Source organism: Lepidochelys kempii, chromosome 8, assembly GCF_965140285.1.
Source record: "Lepidochelys kempii isolate rLepKem1 chromosome 8, rLepKem1.hap1, whole genome shotgun sequence".
Lineage (NCBI taxonomy): Eukaryota > Metazoa > Chordata > Testudines > Cheloniidae > Lepidochelys > Lepidochelys kempii.
The window spans coordinates 108,444,138-108,471,252 of NC_136387.1; the positions used below are offsets into that span (position 1 = coordinate 108,444,138).

Here is a 27,115-nt window from a genome sequence, read left to right on the forward strand (position 1 = left end):
CAGGAATATAACTACAACATAACTACTTACTGAATGGGGGAGGCAACCTAGTGACAGATGATGTGGAAAAAGCTGAAATACTCAATGATTTTTTTTGCCTCAGTCTTCACAGACAAGCTCAGACTGCTGCACTGGGCAACACAGTATGGGGAGGAGGTGAGCAGCCCTCAGTGGTGAAAGAACAGGTTAAAGACTATTTAGAAAAGCTGGACATGCACAAGCCCATGGGTCCAGATCTAATGCATCCAAGGGTGTTGAGGGAGTTGGCTGATGTGATTGCAGAGCCATTGGCCATTATCTTTGAAAATTTGTGGCGACCAGGGGAGGTCCCTGACGATTGGAAAAACACAAATATAGTGCTCATTTTAAAAAAGGGAAGAAAGAGAATCCGGGGAACTACAGACCAGTCAGCCTCACTTCAGTCCCCAGCAAAATCATGGAGCAGGTCCTCAAGGAATCCATTTTGAAGCACTTGGAGGAGAGGAAGGTGATCAGGAATGGTCAACATGGATTCACCAAGGGCAAGTCATGCCTGACAAACCTGATTGCCTTCTATGATGAGATAAGTGGCTCTGTGGATATGGGGAAAACGGTGGATGTGATATATCTTGACTTTAGCAAAGCTTTTGATACAGTCTCCCACGGTATTCTTCCCAGCAAGTTAAAGAAGTATGGCTTGGACGAATGGACTATAAGGTGGACAGAAAGCTGGCTAGATTGTCGGGCTCAACAGGCAGTGATCAATGGCTCGATGCTTAGTTGGCAGCTGGCATCAAGCGGAGTGCCCCAGGGGTTGGTCCTGGGGCTGGTTTTGTTCAACATCTTTATTAATGGTCTGGATGATGGGATGAATTGCATCCTCAGCAAATTCGCAGATGACACTAAACTTGGGGGAGAGGTAGATATGCGAAGGGTAGGGATGGGGTCCAGAGTGACCTAGACAAATTGGAGGATTGGGCCAAAAGAAATCTGATGAGGTTCAACAAGGACAAGTGCAGAGTCCTGCACTTAGGACGGAAGAATCCCATGCACTGCTACAGACTAGGGACTGTGTGGCTAGGCAGCAGTTCTGCAGAAAAAGACCTAAGGGTTACAGTGGATGAGAAGCTAGATATGAGTCAACAGTGTGCCCTTGTTACCAAGAAGGCTAACCGCATTTTGGGCTGTATAAGTAGGAGCATTGCCAGCAGATCGAGGGATGTGATCATTCCCCTCTATTCGGCATTGGTGAGGCCTCATCTGGAGTACTGTCTGGTTTTGGGCCCTACAATACAAGAAGGATGTAGAAAAATTGGAAAGAGCCCAGCGGAGGGCAACAAAAATTATTAGGGGGCTGGAGGACATGACTTATGAGGAGAGGCTGAGGGAACTGGGATTATTTAGTCTGCAGAAGAGAAGAATGAGGGGGGATTTGATAGCTACTTTCAACTACCTGAAAGGGGGTTCCAAAGAGGATGGATCTAGACTATTCTCAGTGGTACCAGATGACAGAACAAGGAGTTATGGTCTCAAGTTGCAGTGGGGGAGGTTTAGGTTGGATACTAGAAGGGTGGCGAAGCACTTGAATGGGTTACCTAGGGAAGTGGTGGAATCTCCTTCCTTAGAGGTTTTTAAGGCCAGGCTTGACAAATGATTTAGTTGGGGATTGGTCCTGCTTTGAGCAGGGGGTTGGACTAGATGACTTCCTGAGGTCCCTTCCAACCCTGATATTCTATGATTCTATGAAGGTGATGGGTGATTACTAGCCATGTCAGGGGGCAGTAACTAACTATGTTAGAGGAGCAGTATGTAACTTGTTTGTATCAGGGTATAAAGATGTATCTCAGAGGGAGTGTCTTTATCTAGCCTAGGGAAGAACAGAGTCTCATCTTTCACTGAGCTGGTCCATTGTTATGGGCATACATGTATTAGTGGTACGATAGAGTCGGCGGGATACTAGAACCATGCTTAATAGACAATAAACCTGGCCTTCGTACCCTAATGAATCTTGTAGTCATTGGGCAGTTCGCTCGAGGTCTGCTGTGCCAATTATCTGCACAGAGCTGGAACAGCACATAGGAAGAACACACACATGCAGCCAAACATCTAACCACAAGCCCACGGTAGGGTAAAGTTGTGGTGCCCTAGATTGTGCAGGTAACACTTGGACCATAAGCTATTGAGGTGGGCTCCCCAACCCAGGTCTGATCGTCCGAAACTAGAGACAATGATGGCTGTGGAGCCACAAAGGGTACCCCCATCATTACCAACCTTGGGTCCTTCCACCAGTCCAGGGAAGTGTGGACCAGGGGTGGAATGGTGAGCACTGAATCCAAGTGGTGTCTGTTCATGGAACACACTCATGCTAGCCACATCTGGAGAGGCCTGAGATGCAGCCTTCCATGCCAAACCACATAAATGCATGCAGCCATGTGCCCCAGTAGCTTGAGGCAAACTTGGGCTGTCGTAATTGGGTGGATCATGACTTTGGATACTAGATCCGACAGTCTGAAATCAGGTCTCCGGAAGGAAGGCTCTGGCCTGGGTCGACTCGAGCAGTGCCCCCAATAAATTCTATTCTCTGAACTGGGACAAGAGTTGACTTCTGCTCATTCATCAACAGGCTCAGCAACCGGAAGGTGGCTTGGACCATGCTAATGCTATTCCATACGTGAGCTTCTAACTGCCCCTTGATCAGCCAGTTGTCAAGGAATGGGTAGACCTGAACACCTCGCCATCTGAGGAAGGCCGCTACTACTGCCATGAACTTTGTGAAAACCCAGGCGACTGCAGACAGGTTGAATGGGAGAGCAGTGAATTGGTAGTGGCATTGGTTTACAATGAATCTGAGAAATCTTCTGTGGCCACAGATGATAGAAATGTGAAAGTAGGCATCCTTTAAGTCGAAGGAAGAATACGAGTGCCCTGGATCCAGGAAGGGAATGATGAAAGCCAGGGAGACTACAAGGAACCTCAATTTCTTGAAATATCTGTTGCGGCGACCCAGGTCCAGAATGGGCCGAAGGCCCCTTTTGGCCTTTAGGATTAGGAAATATTGGGAGTAAACCCCCTTCCCCCTCAAATTTTGAGGAACCTCCTCCACCGCCCCCCTCTGTAAGAGGAACTGCACCTCCTGGGCGACGAGTTGCTCATGATAAGGGTCCATGCAGAGGGACAGAGATTGGGGTGGGAGGGAGGGGTGGATGAAAACTGAAAGGTATAGACGATTGTCACTGTTCTGAACACCTAATGATCTGATATTATGCAGGACCACACTGAGCTGAAGTGGGACAAATGGCCCAAAAATAAAGGGGAGGCAGGATCTGAAGTGAGAACTGCTCTAGGCCCCTTGGGTGCACCTTCAAAAGGGCTGCTTGGGCCCACTGGAGTACCTATGTAACCCCAGCTGGGAGGTTGAGGTGGAGGGGAGCAGTTGATGCCACTTGTAACCTCTCCCTTTCCTTTTATAGGACTCCTGTCTCATAGGTGGAGCCGAGAAACGTGGCAGCTGTTGGGGCCTGAAGTGCTTACAGGAAACCAACAGAGCGTAAAGGCACAGTGACCTGAGGGTGGCCCTTGAGTTCTTCAGGCCATGGAGTGTTATGTCTGTCTGCTCCAAAAATAATGAGGAACCTTCAAAAAGGAGGTCCTGGATGGATTGTTTAGACCTCATGAGGAAGTTCCAAGAACTGGAGCCAAGAGCATCATTTCATGGTGACAGCAGAGGCCATTGTCCTGGCTGCTGTGTTGGCTATATCTATAGCCACCTTGAGAGATGTCCTGGCCACATTCTTACCGTCCTCCAAGATGGCAGAGAACTCCTGCTTTGAGTCCTGAGGCAGAGAGTCTTTAAACTTGGCTAAGGAGTCTCACAGATTGTAGTTGTATCTCCCCACTAAGGCTTGCTAGTTAGATATACAGCTGCAGGCTACCCATTGAATAAGCTTTTCCCCCCAAACAGGTCCAGTTTTTTCATATCCTTTTGTTTCGGGGCAGCGCTCGTCTGGCTCTTCCTGTCCCTCTCATTGGCTGTCAACACACCAAGGGACCCTGGTGGGGGGTGGGAGTATAGGTACTTGTACCCACTTGCTGGCATATAATATTTCTTTTCTGCCTTCTTTGAGGTGTGGGGTAGAAAAGACTGGGTTTACCACAGGTCTTTAACTAGACCCATTACAGCCTTGTTAATGGGTAAGGCCACTTTGGAGAGAGCTGCTGCAGCCAGAATGTCAATAAGGCTGTGGGATGATTCCTAAAAATCCTCAGTCTCTAGCCCCAGGGTAGCTGCTATCTGCTTCAGAAGGTCCTGATGGGCCCTGAAGTCATCCTGCGGAAATGAGTTACTTGGCCTCAAGACAGCCTCATCTCAGGAGCAGGAGGATGCTTGCACCAGAGGAAGGACTCTTTCCTCTTCCTCAATGACATCCATGGTAGCCACATCTTGAACGTTGGAACCAGAGTCGGGGTCCGGTGCCAACAAGGAAGGGGCGGTAGCCCACTCTCAGAAACCAACAGGTATGATTGATAGCAGGGAGGACTCGGTACCAGGGGAAACCTCCCAGGGTTCCAGTATGGCCACTGCATAGGCTACTGACCCATTGGCTAAGTGCTGGGGGCGGGACCCGCACCGAGATCTGGCAGCACATAGACTGGGATCTACAGGAGGATCCTGGGAACTACAGGCCAGTCAGCCTCACCTCAGTCCCTGGAAAAATCATGGAGCAGGTCCTCAAAGAATCAATCCTGAAGCACTTACACGAGAAGAAAGTGATCAGGAACAGTCAGCATGGATTCACCAAGGGAAGGTCATGCCTGACTAATCTAACCGCCTTCTATGATGAGATTACTGGTTCCGTGGATGAAGGGAAAGCAGTGGATGTATTGTTTCTTGACTTTAGCAAAGCTTTTGACACGGTCTCCCACAGTATTCTTGTCAGCAAGTTAAGGAAGTATGGGCTGGATGAATGCACCATAAGGTGGGTAGAAAGTTGGCTAGATTGTCGGGCTCAACGGGTAGTGATCAATGGCTCCATGTCTAGTTGGCAGCCGGTGTCAAGTGGAGTACCCCAGGGGTCGGTCCTGGGGCCGGTTTTGTTCAATATCTTCATAAATGATCTGGAGGATGGTGTGGATTGCACTCTCAGCAAATTTGCGGATGATACGAAACTGGGAGGAGTAGTAGATACGCTGGAGGGCAGGGATAGGATACAGAGGGCCCTAGACAAATTGGAGGATTGGGCCAGAAGAAATCTGATGAGGTTCAATAAGGATAAGTGCAGGGTCCTGCACTTAGGACGGAAGAACCCAATGCACAGCTACAGACTAGGGACCGAATGGCTAGGCAGCAGTTCTGCGGAAAAGGACCTAGGAGTGACAGTGGATGAGAAGCTGGATATGAGTCAGCAGTGTGCCCTTGTTGCCAAGAAGGCCAATGGCATTTTGGGATGCATAAGTAGGGGCATAGCGAGCAGATCGAGGGACGTGATTGTCCCCCTCTATTCGACATTGGTGAGGCCTTATCTGTGTCCAGTTTTGGGCCCCACACTACAAGAAGGATGTGGATAAATTGGAGAGAGTCCAGCGAAGGGCAACAAAAATGATTAGCGGTCTGGAACACATGACTTATGAGGAGAGGCTGAAGGAACTGGGATTGTTTAGTCTGCAGAAGAGAAGAATGAGGGGGGATTTGATAGCTGCTTTCAACTTCCCGAGAGGTGGTTCCAGAGAGGATGGTTCTAGACTATTCTCAGTGGTAGAAGAGGACAGGACAAGGAGTAATGGTCTCAAGTTGCAGTGGGGGAGGTTTAGGTTGGATATTAGGGGAAACTTTTTCACTAGGAGGGTGGTGAAACACTGGAATGCATTACCTAGGGAGGTGGTAGAATCTCCTTCCTTAGAAGTTTTTAAGGTCAGGCTTGACAAAGCCCTGGCTGGGATGATTTAACTGGGGATTGGTCCTGCTTTGAGCAGGGGGTTGGACTAGATGACCTCCTGAGGTCCCTTCCAACCCTGATATTCTATGTTTCTGTGGGTACTGGTGATGGCCCTGAGGCTCAACATAGGGTTCCCTTAGCCTCAGAAGAAGAGTTCTCCTTCAGTCACCACGGTGGAGTGGTACCCCTCTCTGTCTCCATTCAGTGCTGGGGGTCTGGGGACCATCAGCCGACTGGAGATGATAACGACAATGGTATCAGGGTCAGCTTGCCCCTACAAGGTCCTGGGAGGCCTGGTGCTGGAAAGGAGCTTGAAACTCCATGCTACTTCCTGCTCATAGACATCAGAGCCAGCAGCTGTCCCATTGGAGTTGGGAGAGAAAGTAAGATCCTGGCCACTGCAAAGGCCTCTGTGGTCAATGGAACTGTCAGACTGCTGGTGCCACGGTGGCTTCTGGGTGTTGGCGGCGGGTCCGGCACCAGACAGTGTTCTGGGCAGATTTGACGATGCCACAATGTGAGCTGCACTCCGCTGCCTTCCCCATGCTCGTCCTTCTTCTGCACTGGTGAGTGCCCTCTGTTGGTGCACTGCTTTTTGTGCTTCTTCTTCAGCACTGGAGATGGTAAACAGTGCCAGGAAGAGTGTGGTACTGAAGAAGTGCTTCACACCAAGACCAAACTGCTTGTTGCAGAATTGGAGTGGCTTGGCTCTGAGGCTGGTCTTAGAGTGGCTTCCATTAGCATAGCTTTCAGTCTTATTTCTCTAACCCTTTTTTGTGCGGGATCTAAAGTCCCGACAAGTGTGGCACATGTCCCTCACGTGAGTTTCTCACAAGCACTTCAAGTGGCTGGAGTGCAGGTTGCTCACCGGCATAGGTTTTCCGCAGAAGGCACAATGTTTGAGGCCTGGGGACTGGGGCATGCCCAGCTGCTGGGGTGAAAAAAGTCCCCCAAGGATAGGGACTACCTAGTCACACTAACGCTAACTACAATATCTATATACACTAAAACTATACTTAAAACTAATAAACTATGAATCAGAATCCAAAAACCACTGGGAAGAAGCTTTGAAGTAAGAGGGGTTGTTCCAGCAACTGTCACAGACAGTAAAAAGGAACTGAGAGGGTGAGGGGCTGGTGGCGCCCCTTATACCGGCCCATAAGCACGCAGCACCAGAGGTGTTAGAGGCAGCCTGACGGATACCACTGAGGGAAAAAACTCTGGCAGTGGTGCACATGGCGCACACACACCTAACATGGCATGGACAAGAAGAACCAATCTTTTAATTAAATTTTTGTAAAAATATCTATATTTTCCAGGTCATTAATAAATATTAAGCACTGGCTGTAGAACAGAACCTTGTGGCACCTGCTGCCAGCTTTCTGCCATGATGAAAATTTACCATTTATTTCTCTGTATCTCTGCTTCCTGACTGTTAGCCAATCTCTGATCCATTACAGTTCTTTACCTCTCCCCCATGAATACTAAGTTTCCTTTATAGTCCCTGTGACAGACTTGGATACAGGCTTTTTGAAACTTATAATAAATTATATCTACCAGTTCTCCTTTAGCCACTACTGTGGTAGGCATTGCACACTGACCTTTCCATTGTGTCCTTTCAGATTATTAACATTCTCAAAGCTGGTGGTGGAGTAAATATGAATCACATTTCCATTAACTGCAGCGAAAAGATGACCCCCATTACTGAAGGTGCACTGGAGAGAGAGAGTGAGAAAGCACACACAACTATTACAGAATGTATGATGGAAATGCAGGAAGAAACCCACAACACCCAGTCTCTGACTGAAGTTGCAATACAGTCACCAGTGTTTGAAGGTCATGCAAGAAGAAACCTCCATGTATGGACATCATTTTTCATGATGCTCCCTCATCTCCTAGGACCCTCTTCTTAGCTACCCCATGGGTCTGATGCCCCTTTCTCCTGCAAATTCCACTTCCACACTGCTTCTCACCTCTCTGGTGACTCCCAGGTCCCAAGCCCCCATTATGCCCTTTTTCACTCAGGATTCCCTCCTCAGATTCTCATATCTCAGCATTCATACTATTGTTCTCCTCTCCCAACTCAACTCCCACATTGTTCCTCACCATGTCAGTCACTCCACTTCCCAAGCTCCCCTGATCCCAGCTTCTGCATTGCTCCTCACCTCTCTGCACCCTCTCACAGTGAAGTCCTTAAAAGTACGGATGTCATCAATTAGCAGGTTCATAAGCCGTAGTTTGTCAGAAAATCCAGCCAAAACGTAAAGGCCAGTGGGATGAAGAGAAACTGCATATGCTTCTTCCTGGTACTCCTTATACAAGTCCAAAGTGCTGCAAGAATCACCACAGTCAGTAACAATGCTCAAGTCACACACTTACAAATAGCCAGACAGATGTCTAGCCCTGCACTGAAAATTGCTGCAAGACCCCTTGTAGAGATTCAGGGTGCTGCGAAACAATCAGCCATGTCAGTGTCACACAGGTGATACAGTCAGTGAACAAGAATTTGGGCACCTGAGACCCTCTTGTCTATGGGGAAAGGTGAGGCAGAGCTGGTCAGACTAGTACATTTATAAGTAATTTATAATAGGGATGACCCCTTCTGGTGCTCATGCAGTCATTGGTGTTCTGCTAATATTTTTTAAACAAGGGATCTCACAAAAATTTACTTTTCTGCCTCTGAAAAGTTTCATTAAATTACTTGAAAAAAATAAGTTAAAAGAACATTTTAAGGTTGCAAATCAAGCAATGAAAAGCCAGAATTGAGATTGCCTGTCCAACCTTAATTTCGCCCTCTTGTGCGTACACATTATGGTACAGTCTTTAATTACATTATCACATACTATTTTTTCCACAGGAAACCTGCCTCATTCAGTGCACAGAATGGATGGCACTCACTTAATGAGCAGTTATTCAATATTTGTTTTCTCCTTGATCAATATGTGCCCCATTCCTTATTTTACTGCACAGTACTCAAACTTTGGTCTGAAGACAGAATTACTGATTTCCTCACTAATTTTTCTATGATGCTCATTATTATAGTATCTGAGTGTTTCATAAACATTAATCTATGTTCACAAGCCCCTACATTAGATGAGTGGGTATTATTATCCTCATTTTACAGATGGGGAACTGAGACACAGAGAGATTATGGTGAAAAGTATTCACTAATTTGAGACGTAAGTACACAAGAATGGCATACTGGATCAGATTAATGGTCCATCTAGCCCAGTATCTCATCTACTGACAATTGCCAGCCCCAGATACTTCAGAAAAAGTGAACAGAACAAGGCAATTTATCAAGTGATCCATCCCCTGCTATCCGGTCCCAGCATCTGGCTGTCAGAAGTTTAGGGACACTCAAAGCATGGGGCTGCATCCCTGACCGTTGCAGCTGATGCCCATTGACGGACTTGTCCTCCTTGAACTTATCCAATTCTTTTTTGAACCCTGTTATAATTTTGGCCTTCACAACGTTCCCTGGCAATGAGATCCACAAATTGACTGTGTGTTGTGTGAAGAAGTGTTTCCTTATGCTTGTTTTAAACCTGCTACCTGTTAATTTCATCAAGTGACCCCTAGTTTTGTGTTATGTGAAGGGGCAAATAACACTTCCCTATTCACTTTCTCCACACCAGTCAAGTTTTTATAGACTTCTATCATATCCCCCTTTAGTCATCTTTTTTCTAAAATGAACAGTCCCAGTCTTTTTAATCTCTCCTCATATGGAAGCTGTTCCATACTCCTAATAATTTTTGTTGTCCTTCCCTGTACCTTTTTCAATTCTAATTTATCTTTTTTGAGATGGGGCAACTAGAACTACACACAGTATTCAAGTTGTGGATGTACCAGGGATTTATATAGAAGCTGTCATAAATATAAAGGGAAGGATAACCACCTTTCTGTATACAGTGCTATAAAAATCCCTCCTGGCCAGAGGCAACATCATGTTACCTGTAAAGGGTTAAGAAGCTCAGCTAACGGGGCTGGCACCTGACCCAAAGGACCAATAAGGGGACAAGATACTTTCAAATCTTGGGGGTGGGAGGCTTTTGTTTGTGCTCTTTGTCTACGTGGTTGTTCTCTCTTGGGACTGAGAGAGGCCAGACAGAAATCCATTTTCTCCAACCCATCCTAATCCAAGTCTCCAACATTGCAACCAGTATAGGTAAACCAGGCAAGGCGGATTAGTTTATCTTTTGTTTTACGTGAATTTTACCTGTGTTAAGAGTGTGGTTTATTCCTGTTTTCTGTAACTTGAAGGGTTTTGCCCAGAGGGGGATCCTCTGTGTTTTGCATCTGAATACCCTGTAAAGTATTTTCCATCCTGATTTTACAGAGATGATTTTTACCTTTCTTTGTTTTAATAAAATCCTTCTTTTAAAAAGCTGACTGATTTTTCCATTGTTCCAAGATCCAGGGGTTTGGATCTTTGATGATTTTGTACCCAATTGGTTAGGATATTATTCTCAAGCCTCCCCAGAAAGGGGGTGTGTAGGGCTTGGCAGGATATTTTGGGGGGGGAAGATGTCTCCAAGTGGTCTCTTTCCCTGTTCTTTGCTTAAAATGCTTGGTGGTGGCAGCATACTGTTCAAGGACAAGGCAAAGTTTGTACCTTGGGGAAGTTTTTAACCTAAGCTGGTAAGAATAAGCTTAGGGGGTCTTTCATGTGGGTCCCCACATCTGTACTTTAGAGTTCAGAGTGGGGAAGGAACCTTGACAGAGGCATTATATTTTCTGTTTCATTATCTATTTCTTTCCTAATGGTTCCTAACATTCTGTTAACTTCTGCCCATTATCCCCAAGTTTGACTTCTTCTGTGTCTGTCCCAGTCCTGTCTCTATCCCACTGTTGGCTCCTCATATCATCCCACTCTCCTCATCTAGCCAGTCCCAGTCTCCACTCATAGAATCATAGAATCATAGAATATCAGGGTTGGAAGGGACCCCAGAAGGTCATCTAGTCCAACCCCCTGCTCAAAGCAGGACCAATTCCCAGTTAAATCATCCCAGCCAGGGCTTTGTCAAGCCTGACCTTAAAAACCTCTAAGGAAGGAGATTCTACCACCTCCCTAGGTAACGCATTCCAGTGTTTCACCACCCTCTTAGTGAAAAAGTTTTTCCTAATATCCAATCTAAACCTCCCCCACTGCAACTTGAGACCATTACTCCTCGTTCTGTCATCTGCTACCATTGAGAACAGTCTAGAGCCATCCTCTTTGGAACCCCCTTTCAGGTAGTTGAAAGCAGCTATCAAATCCCCCCTCATTCTTCTCTTCTGCAAGCTAAACAATCCCAGCTCCCTCAGCCTCTCCTTATAACTCATGTGTTCCAGTCCCCTAATCATTTTTGTTGCCCTTCGCTGGACTCTCTCCAATTTATCCACATCCTTCTTGAAGTGTGGGGCCCAAAACTGGACACAGTACTCCAGATGAGGCCTCACCAATGTCGAATAGAGGGGAACGATCACGTCCCTCGATCTGCTCGCTATGCCCCTACTTATACATCCCAAAATGCCATTGGCCTTCTTGGCAACAAGGGCACACTGCTGACTCATATCCAGCTTCTCGTCCACTGTCACCCCTAGGTCCTTTTCTGCAGAACTGCTGCCTAGCCATTCGGTCCCTAGTCTGTAGCTGTGCATTGGGTTCTTCCGTCCTAAGTGCAGGACCCTGCACTTATCCTTATTGAACCTCATCAGATTCCTTTTGGCCCAATCTTCCAATTGGTCTAGGTCCTTCTGTATCCTATCCCTCCCCTCCAGCGTATCTACCACTCCTCCCAGTTTAGTATCATCCGCAAATTTGCTGAGAGTGCAATCCACACCATCCTCCAGATCATTTATGAAGATATTGAATAAAACCGGCCCCAGGACCGACCCCTGGGGCACTCCACTTGATACCGGCTGCCAACTAGACATGGAGCCATTGATCACTACCCGTTGAGCCCGACAATTTAGCCAGCTTTCTACCCACCTTATGGTGCATTCATCCAGCCCATACTTCCTTAACTTGCTGACAAGAATACTGTGGGAGACCGTGTCAAAAGCTTTGCTAAAGTCAAGAAACAATACATCCACTGCTTTCCCTTCATCCACAGAACCAGTAATCTCATCATAAAAGGCGATTAGATTAGTCAGGCATGACCTTCCCTTGGTGAATCCATGCTGGCTGTTCCTGATCACTTTCCTCTCATGCAAGTGCTTCAGGATTGATTCTTTGAGGACCTGCTCCATGATTTTTCCAGGGACTGAGGTGAGGCTGACTGGCCTGTAGTTCCCAGGATCTTCCTTCTTCCCTTTTTTAAAGATTGGCACTACATTAGCCTTTTTCCTAAGGCTCCACTCCTAAGGCTTCAGATCCCAGTTCAAGTCCTCTTCTTGGTAGCCCGTCCCAGTCCTCCACCCTATCCCATCTGGTTCCTTGTTCCCCAGTTTCCTTGCCCAGTCAACCCCAGTTCCCTCCCCACCACCACCATCTGTCTCTCTCCCCACCCAGCTCCAGCCTCTCCCTCTACCCCCACAACATTCCCTGTCCCCTCTGGCTCCCAGGCTTCCCATCCAGTCTCAGTGTCCTCACTTCCCCTACCTACTTTTCTCAGTCTCTTTGCCCAGACAAAAAACGGTTACTTACCTTCTAACTTGTTTTTCGAGATGTTTTGCTAATGTCCATTTCAATTAGGTGGGTGTGTGCTGCGTGCACAGCAGTCAGAAAGTTTTTCCCTTAACAGTATTCATCAGGTCAGCTCAGGTGCACCTTGGGGTCGTGCCTTTATGGCGCCCTGCCAACCCACTACCCCTTCAGTTCCCTCTTGCTGGCTGCTCCGACAGAGGCATAGGAGGGTGGGTATTGGAATGGACATGAACACAACACATCTCGAAGAACAGTAGTTATGAGAAGGTAAGTAACTGATTTTTCTTCTTTGAGTGCTTGTTCATGTAAATTCCAATTAGGTGATTACCAAGCCCAAGTTTTGGAGGCGAGGTTGGAGCTCAAAGGTTCCCTGACTGTAGCACTGTTCTACCAAAGGCTGCATCATCTCTGGCCTGCTCGGCAATAGCGTAATGCGAGGTAAAGGTATGTACTGATGACCACGTCGCAGCTCTGCAGATTTCCTGCATCGACATATGGGCCAGGAACGCCGCTGATGATACCTGCACCCTCATGGAGTGCACTGTAAGCGAAGTGGCAGATACCTTCGCCAGGTCGTAGCATGCCTGGATGCAGGACGTGATCCAATGAGATCCTTTGGGAAGAGACTGGAAGCCCCTTCATTCTGTCTGTTATTGCAACAAACAGCTGAATGGATTTCCAGAACGGTTTTGTTCATCGATGTAGAAGGCTAACGCCTGGCGAACATCCAACGAGTGAAGTTTTTGCTCTCTGGTGCTTGAGTGTGGCTTAGGATGGAAAACTGGGAGAAAGATGTCCTGGTTAATGTGGAACTGGGAGACAACCTTAGGGAGGAAAGCCGGATGAGGTCTGAGCTGAACCTTGTTCCAAAAGAACACATTATGGAGGCTCAGAAGTTAGTGCATTGAGCTCCGACACTCCCCTGGTCGAGGTTATTGCTACCAGGAATGCTACCTTGTGAAACAGCAAGGAACATGTCGCCAGCGGTTCAAAGGGCGGCTCCATCAGGCTGGAAAGGACCGGGTTATGGTTCCAGGCTGGAACCGGCTGTTGTATGCGAGGGTAGAGTCTGTCGAGACCCTTTAGCAAATGACTGACCATCAGGTTGGCAATGACTCACTGTCCCTGCATGCCTGGATGGAAGGCCAAGATAGTGGCCAGGTGGACCTTTACTGATGACAGGGTAAGCCCTTGCTGTTTGAGGTGGAGAAGGTAATTCAATATGACAGGTATGGATTCTAGAGTTGGAGACGGAAGGTATTGAGAAGACCAAATTGAGAATCTCTTCCATTTGACCAGGTAGGTAGCCCTAGTGGAAGGTTTCCTACTACCAAGGAGGACTTGTCTGACTGGGTCCAAACAGGCGAGCTCCATCAGATTCAGCCACAGAGCTTCCATACCATGAGGTGCAGCAATTCGAGGTTTGGGTGCTGGAGATGGCTGTGATCCTGAGTTATCAAGTTTAGGAAGAACAATAAGATGATTGGGGCTTCCACGGACATTTCCAGAAGAGAGGTGTACCAGTGCTGATGGGGCCAGGCTGGCGCTATCTATATCATCGAGGCCTCATCCTTCCAAACCTTGAGGAGCACTTTGTGAACAAGAGCTTTGGGAGGAAACGAGTACAAGAGGTGTCCCTTCCAGGGAAGGAGGAACGTGTCGCTGATGGAGCCTGGGCTCTGATTCAGCAAGGAGAAAAACTGCTGGCATTTCCTGTTGCGTTGCGTGGAGAACAAGTCTATCTGGGGAAACCCCAACTGTTGGAAGATAGTGTTTGAGACATCCAGGCATAAGGACAGCTTGTGGCCATGAAAGGATCTGCTGAGATAATCAACCAACTTGTTCTGTACTCCAGGGAGGTACGATCCCTTCAGGTGTATCAAGTGAGCTATGCAGAAGTCCCACAGTCTGTCGGCTTCCTGGCACATGAGAGAGCAGTGTGAATGCCCTTGTCTGTTTATATAAAACATAGCAGTTGTATTGTCCATCATGACCAATATACACTTTCCTTTTAGATGAACTTGGAATGTTTGGCATGCTAGATGGACTGCTCTCAGATCCCTGACATTGATGTGAAGGGAGAGCTCCACCTGAGACCAGAGGCCCTGTGTCCTGAGGTCTCCCAAGTGTGCACCCCTCCCCAACGCTGATGTGTCCGTCACTAGTGAGAGGGCTGGCTGTGGTCTGGCGAAGGGAACCCCTGCACACACCGCCTGTGGGTTGAGCCATCACAGGAGGGAGTTGAGGTCAGGATGAGGTAGAGTGAGGATCTTGTCTAGACTGTCCCAAACTGGTTGATACACCAAGGCCAGTCACACCTGAAGAGGTCAGAGTCTCAACCTGGCGTGCTGTACTACATAGGTACAAGTGGCCATGTGTCCCAGAAGCTTTACGCAATTCCTTGCAGTGGTGGTAGGGAACTGCCTGAGGCTTTGAATGATGTTGCCCAGAGACCAGAATTGTGATTCTGGGAGGTACGCCCTGGTCTGTGTAGAGTCCAATATCGCCCCTTTAAACTCTATCCGCTGCATGGGGAATAAGGTTGACTTTTGTACTTTCAGAAGAAGGCCCAGGTCATCAAAAGTAGCCCTTATGAAGCTCAGTTGTGCCTCCGCTTGAGCCCTGGAGAGGCCCTTGATTAGCAGGCTCATCGAGGTCCATAAACACTTGCACACGACGCTTGCATAGGAACACAACCACAAATGCCATGCACTTGGTAAACACTCAAGGAGCTGCTGACAGGCTGAATGGGAGGACTGTGAACTGGTAATGATCGCGGTTCATCACGAACCTGAGGTACCTTCTGTGGGATGGTACGATTGAAATATGAAAGTAAACATCCTTCAACTTGAGGGCGGCATACCAGTCCCCTGGATCCAAGGAAGGGATAATGGAGGCCAAAGAGACCATGTGGAATGTCAGTTTCTTCATGAACTTATAGATTCATGAACTTGTTGAGATGTTGCAGGTCTAGGATGGGCCTGAGGCCGCCTTTGGCTTTCGGTATTAGGAAATACTGGGAATAGAAGCCCTGGCTCCTCAGCTCCTGAGGAACCTCTTCCACTGCCCCCAGCATTAGGAGTGAGTGCACGTCCTGCACAAGGAGTTGCTCAAGAGAATGGGGATGGGAGGGCAGAAGGGCAGAGAACTGAAGGAAGTAACCCCTTTCTACAATGCAGAGAACCCAGAAATCCGATGTAATATGGGCCCACGCAGGATAGGGGACATTTGGCTCAAGAAGGTAAGGCAGGATGGATCCAGTGTCCAGACTGGTGCATTGCCCCCCCCGGCGCATCTTCAAAAGTTCTGCTTCCAGCCAGAGGACTGCTTTGTCTGACCAGAGCCCTGGCCTGATGAAGGGTGACACCCCTTTCTATTATTTCTATTCCATCTATAGGAGAAGCCTTGCCTATTTTGCAGCTGGTAAAAACGCGGCGGGGGCTGTGGCTTAAAGTGTTTCCTTTGATTAGCTGAAGTACAGAGGCCAAGGGACTTGAAAGTGGCCCTTGAGTCCTTCAGGCTATGAAGCTGGGAATCTGTTTCCTTGGAAAACAGGGCTGAACCCTCAAAGGGGATATCTTGTGTTGTCTGCTGGATGTTGTAAGGAAGTCCAGAGACCTGCAGCCAGGAGCTCCTTCTCATGGCTATCCCAGAGGCCATAGTGCAGGATGGCGAGTCAGCCACATCAAAGGTTGCCAGCAGCGAAGCACAGGCAACCAGTTTCCCTTCCTCCATGAGTGAGGAAAACTCAACCCTAGAGTCCTCTGATAACAGCTCTCCGAACTTGGCCATAGCTCTACAGGTGTTGTAGTTGTACCTGCTGAGGATGGCCTGGTGGTTAGATATATAGAGCTAGAGCCACCCCAGTCAAATAAATTTTCCTCCCAAAGAGGTCCAATTTTTTTGCTTCCCAATTTTTTGAGGACAGGCTGTGGAAGCTTTGGAGCTCCCTCTCCTTCACTGCGGCCACCACTAGGGAGTCTGGCAGGGGGAGAGTATAGAGATCTCGTAGCCTCTAGAGGGAATAAAGTATTTCCACTTACTTCTCTTTGCTGTTGGTGGCAAAAAGGCAGGGGTCTGCCAGAGAGTTATAGTGGTGTCACTAATTGTTTTAATAAGTGGCAGAGCAACGCAGGAGGGGCCCAAAGGGGTGACCATGTCAACCATAGAGTACGATGTCTCCACCACCTCCTCAGTCTGGATTGCCAAGTTCTGTGCTACCTTCCTGAGAAGTTGTTGGAGCACTCTGCTGTTCTCCAGGGCACAGGACGTCAACATTCTGGCCACCGCCTCATCAGACGAGGACGAGGCCCTAGCTACAAGTGGGTCCTGTTCCCTGGCCTCAGCGCTGAGGCGATCTTGGGTGCTCTGTGTTCCGATGCAGCCCCAGGTGCTGGAGTTGGCGCAGTCGATGCTGACTATGTCGGTGCTGGCGTAGTTGATGTGGATGCTAGTATTGGAGTTGGTGGTGTCAGTGCAAATGCGGCGATGCCAGGTGTGTCGGCGCTGGTGCGGTAAGACCCTGGTCCCATTGGGATAGTGGAGGAGCAAAGGTGGCTGACGCCATGGAAGCCAACCCCCAGTAGGACTGTCAAGGCTGCTTCCCCACTCTGGCACTTCGAGTGCAGAAGGCAGGCACCCGCAAGGACTCTAAAAATTAATATTTGTCACTCCAGGCTTGTATTAAACTCCCAAGTTTACAGCTTTTCTCTGACCTTGGATTGGTAGATGCTGCCACCACCCAAGTGCAAAACCCCTTTGAAAACCCAGGAAGGCGCACTTGGGAATTCCTTCCTGTGGGGTACTCGCAAGCCCTTTCACCCCCACCCTCTGGGGAAGAGCTGAGAAAGAAAAGAAAAAAAAAGAAAATCAGCTGCTGCCACCAGCTAATTAAAAATGTGCACAAACCTCTTAAGGCACAAAAATCCAATTCTTAAATTTTATTAATAAAAAAAAGAAGAAAATACATCTGGGAACTTAGGCTTAGGGGCCCTAGGGATAGTGGTAAACCACTTGAACTAGCGGTTCCTTCCCCTGGGCTACTTCGCTCTCCTGCCCTTCAGCTTGTGGGGCTTCCTGCCCTCCCTCTGCACAAACCAGGTGTCCCTTACCTAGGGTCTTGGTCTTCTTAGCCCACCGCAGCACTTCTCCAAACTCTCCTCTGCTTCCCTCCAAACTGCTCTCTACTCCAGCATCAATCCACTCTACTTCAACTCCTCCAAACTGCTCTCTGCTCCAACACCAAACCACTCTGCTTCAACTCCTCCTCTTGTCTGATTGAAGCAGCAGGCTTTTATCAGGTGACTGGCTTCAGGTGCTCTAATTGGCTTCAGGTGCTTTAATTAATCTATAGCAAACTTTCTTCCCTATACAGGGAATAAGGCTCCTTTCTAACACTCTCCTGCTGCCCTCTGGCCATGCTGTATTACACCATAAAGAAATAAAAGGGATAAACCTAATCACATCTTTCTAGACATTTCCTGATCCACTTACATATCTGGGGTTTTAGATGAGTAGTTTCTAGGTATGATACTGATGATTTTTCATACCTGGCCCAAGCTTCTCACAGCATAACTGCTCCCTGTCTGCCTCTCCCTGAGAACAACAACAGACAGACAAAAGGGGAGTCTTGTTTCAATTTTAAAAAGTTCTGGCCTTCCCATTGGCTCTTTTGGCCTGGTGCCCACTCACTTCCTTTTACCTATGCATAGCAGTGAGATTTTTTAACCCTTTACAGGTAGAGCAATTAGAGAACAGCTACTAAGAGGGATTTTATGGCTGGCTGGGTGTCCATAAAAGGGAGCTACCCCCACCCCCCTTCATTTACTACAAGCACTGTTGGCTCTGGCGGAAAGCCTAGGGGGTCCAAGAAGGCCACTGAGCAGGGGATTGCTACTGACTCAGCCACTGTGCCGGCTGAAGGTGGTGTCTCCACCTGTCTGATATGGAGCTCCTGCTCTTCCTGGCTCTAGATTGGAAGGACTCCACTTCCGACTCCAAACTCCATATAGGAAGACCAGGGAGGAGTGGTGCCTCTTGGTGCTGAAGAGCGGCATCTAGGGCTAGAGGACCGGTGCACCTACCCCGCATGTGCACTTGTTGATGACACCGGAGACCAGGGTCGAGGGGATGGCGACCATTGCAGAATCATTGTTGATTTGCCCCTGGATGGCACAGGGGGTCTCACTGGTGCCGCTGAGACCGACATGAGCGTCCTGTCCCGTCTCGGGGGGGAGGGGAGGAGGCAGTGCCGTGAGGGTGATAAGATCTCTCTCTGCCTCAAATGCCTCAGATGAGGATGGCATCCGTAGATCACAGCCCTCACTGACTGGTGAAAGATGGGGGCCCAGACTTGACTGGTCACGTGTAAGGCCAGGAGTCAATGTGAACCTTGAAGCTGAAGTTGCGTGGCCTGATACAGGTCTCATGGCTGCGGGCTCCATTTGCGCCGGTCTGGGCATAGGGGAGCGACCCATTTTGGGTCTCTTTTTCTTATGAGTCACCGGTAAATGTGAGTGGTGCCAGCCCCGGTCCTGTCGGTGCTGAGGGTCTCTACTCAAGTCCTTCCTCTGAGCCGATTCGTGTGCCAGCAGTGCGAATGTGCTCCACACCGATCATGAGATGCTTGGGGTTGCTCTGCTGAACCAGGGTCCGATTGCGGACAGAGAGTTCCCTTTATGAGGATTAACTTGAAGCTCTGATCTCTCTCCTTCTGTGTCCTCGGATGGAAACTCCTGCAAATTTTGCAGCATTCTTTTTGATGAGCTTCCCCTAAATACTTTAAACAAGAAGAATGGAGGTTGCTCTTGGGCATAAGCTTGCCACAAGCTGCCAGGGTTTAAAACCTGGAGACCGAGGCATGCAACAGTACTGGGAAGAAGGGGGGGAATCCCCTACATGAAACTTATATGTAAAAACTACTAACTACTATGTAAACTAACTAACTATATACAAGAATGAAAATTCAACTGCTAGAGAGATTGCTGAAGCAAGAGAAATGAGTGTTCCAGCTAACTGTCACAGGCAGTAAGAAGGAACTGAGCAGGTGGCGGGTTGGCAGGGCTCTATATCCAGAGCCATAAAGACGTAACCCCAGGGGCTGCCTCAGCCAACTTGATGGATACTGCTAGGAGAAAAACTTTCTGGCTGCCGAGTATGCGGTGCGTACACACCTAATTGGAATTGACAGGAACAAGCACTGAAGAATCGTAGTTCTTCCCCACATACTAATTCCTTGTCTGGATCTTCTCCTCTCCCTACCATGCCCTTTACCCCATTCCACTGGTTATCAGTCCCCTCCCCAACTCCGCAACCAATCTCAGTTTCCTCCACCCAGTCTCTGTCTCCCCCACCTCAACCTCCCTTGCTTCCATACTTAGTCTCTACCTCCCTGCCATCCTCCAGTCAAAGTCTCCAACACCTAGGCTCCTTATCATCATCTACTCCCCTGACCCTCCCATGCAACACTCTCGGTCTGGTTCTTATCCCTTTGCATTAGAAGTTCATTGCCTTCTCTTCCACACTGCCTAGGTATCATCCAGGGTGTCACTGAGAGCACAGGAAAGACAAGTGCCCTGAATTCAGTTCCAGTGCCCAGCTCCACCATGCAGCAACTGGAAGCTATGACAGGGAGTCTGGCTTCACCCCTATAGCCCTGGGCTATATGGAGTATGTACAGTTTCTCTGTGGGGATGGTGCATGTGCAGTCTGGCATGTGCTAGGAGCTGAGAGAGGCTTGAGTATGCTCAGTGAGGATCGAATCTTCAGAGATTTTATCTGTTAAGCTCTAGCATGTCCGAACATGTGCAAACTGTGATTTTTCAGAGGCTTAGAACTTGGCCAAATCTGGGCAAATTTTCACTGGGATGGCAAAAGGCACAGCCTTGACACTGCCAAATTTCAAGTCCTTGTTCCAAGGCATGACGGTACTGGTGCTTTCCAAAGAAAATGTTGCCAGAATATTTTTAACATTGAAAAACAACATTTTATTTAGCCTTATTCTCATAAACAACTGAACCATGTAGGCTGAAATATTTTGAAAAATTCATCCTTAAGTGGACATGTAGCATAGAAAATTTCAGCTGGAGCAGTTAGTCTGGGAAAGTTATAATTAACTGAAAACAGGGTCTTATAAGGGGAAGTGTTGGGCATGCTTGATAATAGGCATTGCCATATCCTGCCTATAATATATTGTTTTCTCATAACCATAGCCAATGAAATATGCAACATCATTTGGCAAATAAACTTATATTAGGATCATTTTCTGGAAATTATCATATAATTAGAGTCTGTATTAAAGCCCAAACACAAAGGGGTAGAGATAAGGTTTCACAGCTTGCAAGGTCAGATCATTTAGTCTGAGCTCCTGTATAACACAGGCCAGAGAACTGCCCTAAAATAATTCCTAGAGTATATCTTTTAGAAAAACATCCAATCTTGATTTAAAAAGTGGTGGGAATGGAAAATCCACCACAACCCTTGGTAAATTTGTTCCAGTGGTTAATCATTCTCATTGTTAAAAATGTATGCGTTATTTTCAGTCTGAATTTGTTTAGCTTCAGCTACCAGCCAGTGGATCATTTTATACCCTTTTCTGATAGATTGAAAAGCCCACTACTAAATATTTGTTCTCCATGTAACTACTTATAAACTGTGATCAAGTCACCCCCTAACGTTATCTTTGTTAAGCTAAATAAATTGAGTTTCTTCAGTCTATTGTTATAAGGCAGGTTTTCTAATCCTTTAATCATTCTTGCAACTCTTCTCTGAACCCTCTACAACCCTGAACAACCTTCTTGAATTTTGGGCAACAGCACTGGACACAGGATTCCAACAGTGGTTGCACCGTGCCAAAGACAGAGGTAAAATAACCTCTCAAGATTCCCCTGTTCATGCATCCAAGGATCCCATTAGCTCTTTTGGCCACAGCCTCACACTGGGAGCTCATGTTCAGCTGATTATTCACCATGACCCCCAAATCTTTTTCAGAGTCACTACTTCCCAGGAGAGAGTCCCGCTCTGATAAGTATGGCCTATATTCTTTGTTCCTAGATGTATACGTTTATATGTAGCTGTAGTAAAATCCATATTGTTTGCGTGTGCCCAACATACCAAGTGGATTGCTCTCTGAATCAGTGACCTGTCCTCTTCATTATTTATCATTCGCCCAATTTTTATGTCTTCTGCAAACTTTATCAGTGATGATTTTGTTTTCTTCCAGGTCATTGCATGGATTACTTTAATTATTGCATTGCCTAACATTTGAGTGCTTCATTTTGCAACCTCAATGTTCTTTTAATGTAGCTTTTTGTATGGAATTGGTATTTGTTCCACAGTGGTGGTGATAGCCATGTGATAAATTATATTACCATGCATCTTTGACTACCTCTCTTGAACTCTGCCCACTAATCCACTTCCACCAGGACTATTTCAAATATTTCAGTTCTGTAGGCAGACTCAAACAGATGCCATTTTTAAAAAAAGCCTCTCACAAAAGCATCTCCTTTCTTTCTGCCAACCAACCCCTCTTTCACACTGAGGAATTTCCCCAGCAGTAGCTCAGAGTCAGAATTTTAGGTGGGGCATTTGCCTACAAACTGAAAATACCTTTCAGGGCTGCCAGGCTGTTCAGAAAAGTCCTGGTACTAGAATGGGCACTACATCATTTGGGGCACAAAAGCAACTCCAGGAATAGACTCTTCTCTATACAGAAGAGCTATTTTGTTAATTTAAACAACTGTGGGTGAAACACAGAACTGGAATGACTGTAAAGTTATTTTCTCATCTGCTGAATGGAGCAGTGCCCAAGGCACCCCAATGGTAGAGTCTTTACTGAATTTCCCCTAAAATTACACTGATCTGAGGATTGCAGTCTTGTTGTAAGTACAAAGAAGTGTTGGTCTAATCAAAGGTATTACCTCACCCACCTTGCCTCACTAATCTCAAGTATAGTAAGAGCAATATTAAAATCCTGGCCCAGTGACAGATTTCAAGTCTTATATCTTGCAAGCCATCAGACTATAAATGGTTGCAATATCTCACTGGAGAGCTGGGAATCCCCCTTTCCAGCAGTGTAAAGCATTTATTTCTAGCAGATTTGTTATACAGAATTATTTTAGATCATTTTTAGAGTGTTCTGAAATGTATTAGTTATTTTTCTCTCCCTTTGAGGCCTGAAGATACTACTTCATACATCTGATGAAGTGGGTTCTAGCCCACGAAAGCTTATGCCCAAATAAATTTTTTAGTCTCTAAGGTGCCACAAGGACTCCTAATTTTTTTTAACATACAGAAGCCTTTTGTGAGATGGCCTCATGATATTAACATACAGTAGCCTTTTGTGAGATGTACAAAAAACAGTAATTTTTTTAAAAACAAAGAAAGCTCTCTGAACATTTCTAATACCGTTTTTGGGAAATGTGTGGCATATATGCAATACATGATGGCATATTATGGTATGAAGGTCTTAATGATTATTGGTACTTGTTTTGAATGTATTGCAAATCTATGATGATCCCAAACTCCTGCCAGTAAGGCCACTCTTATTCCACACCATACCGTGACACCGCCAAAACAGACATGCACATGCTAAGACATCTGTAGTCATCCATTACAAGAGACATACAAAGACAGAAAGCAGTAAAAACAAAGATGGTTCTTTACTTGGTTTCATAGTTCCAGATGCGTACAGATCTGTCCAGGGAACAGGTAGCAACGAGAGGCTTACGGATACAGATGTCCAGTCCAGTGATGGCAGCAGAATGTAATGGGAAATTCAGATACTCAAAGTGAGCTGGTTCCCCCTAGAGAAGAGTCACAGAAAATTAAACACCCAGAAAAAAATCATATTGGCTTAGACTGATCAAGAGACAGTAAGCAAAGGACAATGATAAGCAGTAAGCAAAGGAAATGAATGGAATTGGGGAGAGGTATCTTGTGTAGTACTCGACTAAAAAAGCACCAGAAATTTAAAATAGGGAATAATGGTGTTAGGTACATTCTTATTTGGCATCTTTACTACTGATATGGAAGAGTGATGGGATTCAGACACAATACTATATTGTGAAGATTTGTGCACATTAGCAAGTACAGAAAAATAATGCACAAGGGCCTAAAAAGACATGAACAACAACAAAAATGAAAACTGACCTGGAAGATGGCATTTAATGCATATAAGGAAAAATAATCTGAAAAGCAGATACTGAATGGGAAGTAGAAACCTGGGAAGCAAATTAGATAGGAGTTTGCAGTATGATATAGCGGGGGCGGGGGGTGAGGAGAGAAGAAGCCAGTGAGGTTTTGGACTGCATACACAAAAGTATGCCATCATGGAACAGTCCCTATCTGTACAGATGCTCTAGTATGACTCACCTGGAATAAGTATTTAATTCCATCTAGGCATTTATACCAGATTTATCCCCCAGCTCAAGACAATGAGAGTTCTGTCCTTAATTAGCTTGTAAAAGTTCTTTAGTGCAGGAACTATCTTCAACTGCACGTTTGTGCCCAACACATTGGGATTCTGATTTTGACTAAGACTTCTATGTGCTACCATAATATGAATACTACTACTTCCAAATATAATAATCACATGACAGATTCTCAGCTTTAACATCATATTAAAGATTTTTGCATATTAAATTTATTAAACATATACACAGAGCACTTCTCTGCACTACAAGGATAGGATGGGTTCAGTGTCTCACAGGTGGATTTTACAAAAACCTTCCACAGAAAGTGACACTGGAAACCAAGTGCCTTGCTTATATATCGCTTACTGAGTGTTGTGCTTAAAGAATGGTGATCAAATTGAACTTACCTTAATTATCTCAGTTGAGGACATGGTAAAGATGTAGAGCTGATTTTTATTTGTGCTAATGAGTAGCGTTTCCTCTGAGGGACTAAAACACATGCACATAACATCCTGCTTGTCTGACTGATTTGGGTCACTGGTGCGCTGATCCTGGGGAATCTACACAGCAAACCAGACCCATTAGACTATTTCAAATCTCAGTACTCCACATAGCACACACACTTGCAGCGTAATTCTGCTTTGGTAGGGATATGCTTAGAAATCAATTGACTCTAAAGAAGCAGGTGCCTTACCTATACAAAGACAGCAATGCAGACAAGGTGACCCAGATGGAATTTTCCATCTTTAATAGCTATAATTTCAGAACACGTTTTCAACATTTGTCTTAATAGATGTATCACATACAAAAAACGGCAACAAAAGAACACAAAGCGAAGTCAAGCATTCAAGTTAGGAAATGGTAGAATTACGGTTGTCCATGAAAGAACAGTTCCTTACCTTACAGTACTTGCACTTCTTTGAAATGACATGGACTCCAGTCCTAGTGATCATGTTTCCTATGTGCATAGATCCTTTTGGCCAGCAGTGACCATTGGGGATGCACCTGTGCCCCAGTTCTCCTAGTGCTCTCCTACCCAAGGGAATAAAGAGCAGAGTGGGCACAACCAGCTCCTTCACCACTACAGAATATAAGAGGGGTAGGACTCTGTAGTAGGGGGAAGGAAAGCAGGTCATGGAATCCATGCGGACAATATATCTCAAAGAATCACAATTACTGTAAGGTAAGTAACCATTTAGTCTTCGAATGATTGTCCACATGCATTCCACTCTTGGTGACTTACAAGCAGTCATCAGTTTGCTTGAAGGTGGTGTGATGCTGGCAGGCCAGGGGCCAGCTCTTGCCAAGACTGCAGACATTAGCTAAGAAAAAACAGTTACTCACCTCGAAACTGTTGTTCTTCGAGATGTGTTGTTCATGTCCACTCCAATCAGGTGTGTGCGCATGCACATGCACAGCAGCCGGAAGATTTTTCCCCTAGCAATATCCGTTGGTCCCCCTGGAGTGGCGCCATCATGGCGCTCAATATAGGGCCCTACTGACCCACCACCCCCTCAGTTCCTTCTTGCTGGCTACTCCAACAGAGGAGTAGGTGGGTGGATATTGGAATGGACATGAACAACACATATCGAAGAGCAGTTACGAGAAGGTGAGTAACCGTTTTTTCTCCTTCGAGTGCTTGTTCATGTCAATTCCAATCAGGTGACTCCCAAGTCTAAGATCAGGAGGCGGAGTCGGAGCTTTCCACTGACTATAGCACTGCTCTACCAAAGGCCGCATCATCTCTGGCCTGCTGGGTAATTGCATAATTCGCAGTGAAAGTATGTATGGAGGACCATGTCACCGCTCTGCATATTTCCTGGGTCGGAACTTGTGCCAGGAACACTGCTGAAAAAGTCTGCGCCCTAGTGGAGTGCGCTGTGAGCGGAGGGGCAAGCACCTCTGCCAGGTTATAGCATTCATGGATGCAGGACATGATCCACGAGGAAATTCATTCATGAGGAAGACCCTTCATCCTGTCTGCCACAACCACAAACAATTGAATGGACTTCCTAAATGGTTTCGTTCTTTCAATGTAAAAGGCTAGCGCTCTGCGGACAACCAGTGAGTGGAAACTCTGCTCCCTGCCGTTCGAGTGCGGCTTAGGAAAGAACACTGGGAGGAAGATGTCCTGGTTGATGTGAAACTGGAAGACAACCTTCAGGAGGAAAGCTGGATGTGGCCTGTGCTGAACCTTGTCCTTATAGAACTCAGTGTAAGGGGGCTCTGATGTTAGGGCCTTGAGCTCAGACACCCTCCTCCTGGCTGAGGTTATCGCTACCAGAAACACCATCTTGTATGACAGGTAGAGCAGGGAACAAGTCACCAGCGGTTCGAAGGGCAGACCCATCAATTTGGAAAGGACCAGATTGAGGTCCCAAGTTGGGGCCAGTTGTCGGATGTGTGGATATAGCCTGTTGAGACCTTTCAGGAAACGGCTGACCATAGGGTTGGCAAACACCGACTGGCCCTCTGAGCCTGGATGGAAGGCAGAGATGGTGGTCAAGTGAACCGTTATTGATGACCTGCACAGCCCCTGCTGCTTGAGATGGAGAAGGTAGGCTCTCTGCACAGGTACTACTGTGGAGAAGGATTTGGAAGAGCCCTCTGAGGGAAGGGTTCAGAAGGAGACCCCATCAGCTGGAAGGCATGGGATGCATTGTCCTAGGGATGGTGGCTCCATGACCACCATTCCCAAGAGGAGGAGACGGGTGGTGGTGACCGGGAACTCCCTCCTAAGGGGGACAGAGTCACCTGTCTGCCGACCAGACCGGGAAACTCAAGAAGTGTGCTGCTTGCCTGGAGCTAGAATGCAGGATGTGACCGAGTGTCTGCCGAGACTGATCAAGAATTCGGACTGCTACCCCTTCCTACTTTTCCACATGGACACCAAAAATACTGCCAAGAATGACCTTGAGTGGATCACCGCAGACTACTTGGCTCTGGGAAGAAGGATAAAGGAGTTTGAAGCGCAAGTTGTGTTCTTGTCCATCCTCCCTGTTGAAGGAAAAGGCTCAGGTAGGAACCATTGAATTGTGAAGGTGAATGTGTGGTCATGCAGGTGGTGTTGGAGAGAAGGCTTTGGATTCTTCAACCATGGAATGTTGTTCCGGGAAGAAGGATTGCTAGGAAGAGATGGGATCCACCTAACGAAGAGAGGG

General features: G+C 46.9%; 1 protein-coding gene across 7 annotated transcripts in view; it reads right to left on the reverse strand.

Annotated features, from left to right (window-relative positions):
- CFAP57 (cilia and flagella associated protein 57) overlaps positions 1 to 27,115 on the reverse strand; it is a 154,078-nt gene that overhangs the window by 91,743 nt on the left and 35,220 nt on the right. For 6 of the 7 annotated variants that reach the window (XM_078854151.1, XM_078854149.1, XM_073358043.1 and 3 more), the window contains 4 exons: positions 24,362 to 24,514; positions 23,206 to 23,345; positions 8,078 to 8,243; positions 7,514 to 7,627 (listed from right to left, as the gene is read on the reverse strand). In XM_078854151.1, coding sequence (XP_078710277.1) covers positions 7,514 to 7,627; positions 8,078 to 8,243; positions 23,206 to 23,345; positions 24,362 to 24,514 — 573 coding nt within the window. Of the gene's footprint in view, positions 1 to 7,513; positions 7,628 to 8,077; positions 8,244 to 23,205; positions 23,346 to 24,361; positions 24,515 to 24,853; positions 25,251 to 27,115 lie in introns of those variants that run through there. The other variant, XM_078854153.1, reaches the window with a different exon arrangement.